Genomic DNA, 1,440 nt, shown 5'->3' with positions numbered 1-1,440 from the left:
AGAAACACTGCGAGTTCCCGCGGTGTCCTCTGAGAATTCAGGTGGGACCGGGGTGCGGAGCCCCCAGGCGGCGCAACCCCAGTCCCCTCCTCAGGTGCCGTCCTCACCTCAAACCGAACAGGAAGTTGAGCAGGCGAAGAGCTCCACAGAAGGTGGCCGAGTGAGTCAGTCGGATGAAGGTGCAAAACAATCAACTGCGCACTCTTCTCCCGCCGCTGTGGGCGAAGGTGTTGTCGGCGAGCTGACCGAAGAGCGCACGGTGGGGAAAGCCGGCGGGGCTTCACCGCCTGAGAGTGTGGGGCAACAAAACCCGGTCCAGCACGACAACACTCGCGCCGGTACGGCGGTCGCCGAGGGAGCTTCAGAAGCGGCACAAGACACTGCCGGTGGGGAGGGAGTTAATAACTCCGGGAATATCAACAGCGACGGCGGCCCCGCGGCGCAGGCGCAGCCGGGGAGCTCCGTGGCAGCAACCGAGGCAGGCCAGCCAGAACAAAAGGAGCAGCCCGCAGTGCCCACGTCCCAAAGTCAAACGGAAACGAGTGGCGGCGGCGGAGGACAAGCCACTCAGCCGGCAGCGGGGGCGGCTGCTCAAGCGGCGTCCACCACCAACTCGACGAGTGCAGCGAAGGCGGTGTCTGGCGACAGCGACAGCAGCAGCGTCGCGGCCGCACACTCCGCCTTCCCCCTCGCGCTGCTGCTGCTCTTTTTGCGTGTGCGGCTGCCGCTGTGATGCTGGCCGCGTGAGGGACTGAGTGCGGGGGAGGGTCGTGCACATAGCTTGTCCTTCTTCCTCTATTTCTGTGCGTGTCCCCCTGCACGGACTCTCTCGCCCTCGCCGCACCCAACGAGGCAGACACACATAGTGTGCTCATATATATATACACCTCCACTCATGCAGGCCCGTCCTTCCTCCTCTTCCTGCTTTGCACCCGACGAGCCGCTGCCATCCTGCTTGGCTGCATGGGTATAGCACCGTTACTGTTTTTCTCCTTTTTATTGCTTGTTTGTTTTCATTGCTTTCAGTGGGCGACCTCTTGCTTCCTCTTTCTCTCTCTTCCTGGACTGGGCTGTGCGGGAACAGAGAGAGAGTGTGTGTGCTGGTCGTCCCATTTGTTGCTGCGCGTCCCCACTGCTCGGTGGACGTGCCCCCACGCCTCGGCTTCACTTCACCGGGTTTGTTTTCGTTTTGTTTTGTTCTGTTTGACTGCACCCATTGCGCGGGAAACTGAGGTGTGTGTATGTGGCCGCGTACTGCGTGTGCCCCGCACCGTGTGTGTGGTTGGTTTCTTCTCTTTCTTTCTCTCTATTGCTGAATGTGGCTGCGTGGGGTCGTGCCCGGGTGCCTATTTTTGCTTCTCTTCCCCTCGCATTCTCCTTTTGGCTGGCGGTTGTTGTGCAGCTGCAGCGCAAGCCAACAACTACTACGAAGGGAAAGAA

At 60.6% G+C, this 1,440-nt stretch overlaps 2 protein-coding genes across 2 annotated transcripts in view; one reads left to right on the top strand and one right to left on the bottom strand.

Annotated features, from left to right (window-relative positions):
* Positions 1-164, top strand: part of Tco025E_09150 (uncharacterized protein) — a gene marked incomplete at both ends in the record, with an annotated part of 1,188 nt that extends 1,024 nt beyond the window's left edge. The window contains one exon of the mRNA XM_029375976.1: positions 1-164. This exon is cut by the window's left edge and continues 1,024 nt beyond it. Coding sequence (XP_029223915.1) covers positions 1-164 — 164 coding nt within the window.
* A 197-nt stretch (positions 165-361) lies between these two features.
* Positions 362-778, bottom strand: Tco025E_09149 (uncharacterized protein; the record flags this gene model as incomplete). The annotated part of the gene is made up of 1 exon (XM_029375975.1): positions 362-778. One exon carries the CDS (start codon positions 776-778, stop codon positions 362-364), a length of 417 nt encoding a protein of 138 aa, XP_029223914.1.
* Positions 779-1,440: the final 662 nt, after the last annotated feature.

Source organism: Trypanosoma conorhini (assembly GCF_003719485.1).
Source record: "Trypanosoma conorhini strain 025E chromosome Unknown Tco_14.4_contig_00995, whole genome shotgun sequence".
Taxonomy (NCBI): domain Eukaryota; phylum Euglenozoa; class Kinetoplastea; order Trypanosomatida; family Trypanosomatidae; genus Trypanosoma; species Trypanosoma conorhini.
This window is presented reverse-complemented; position numbering and strand designations above follow the sequence as displayed.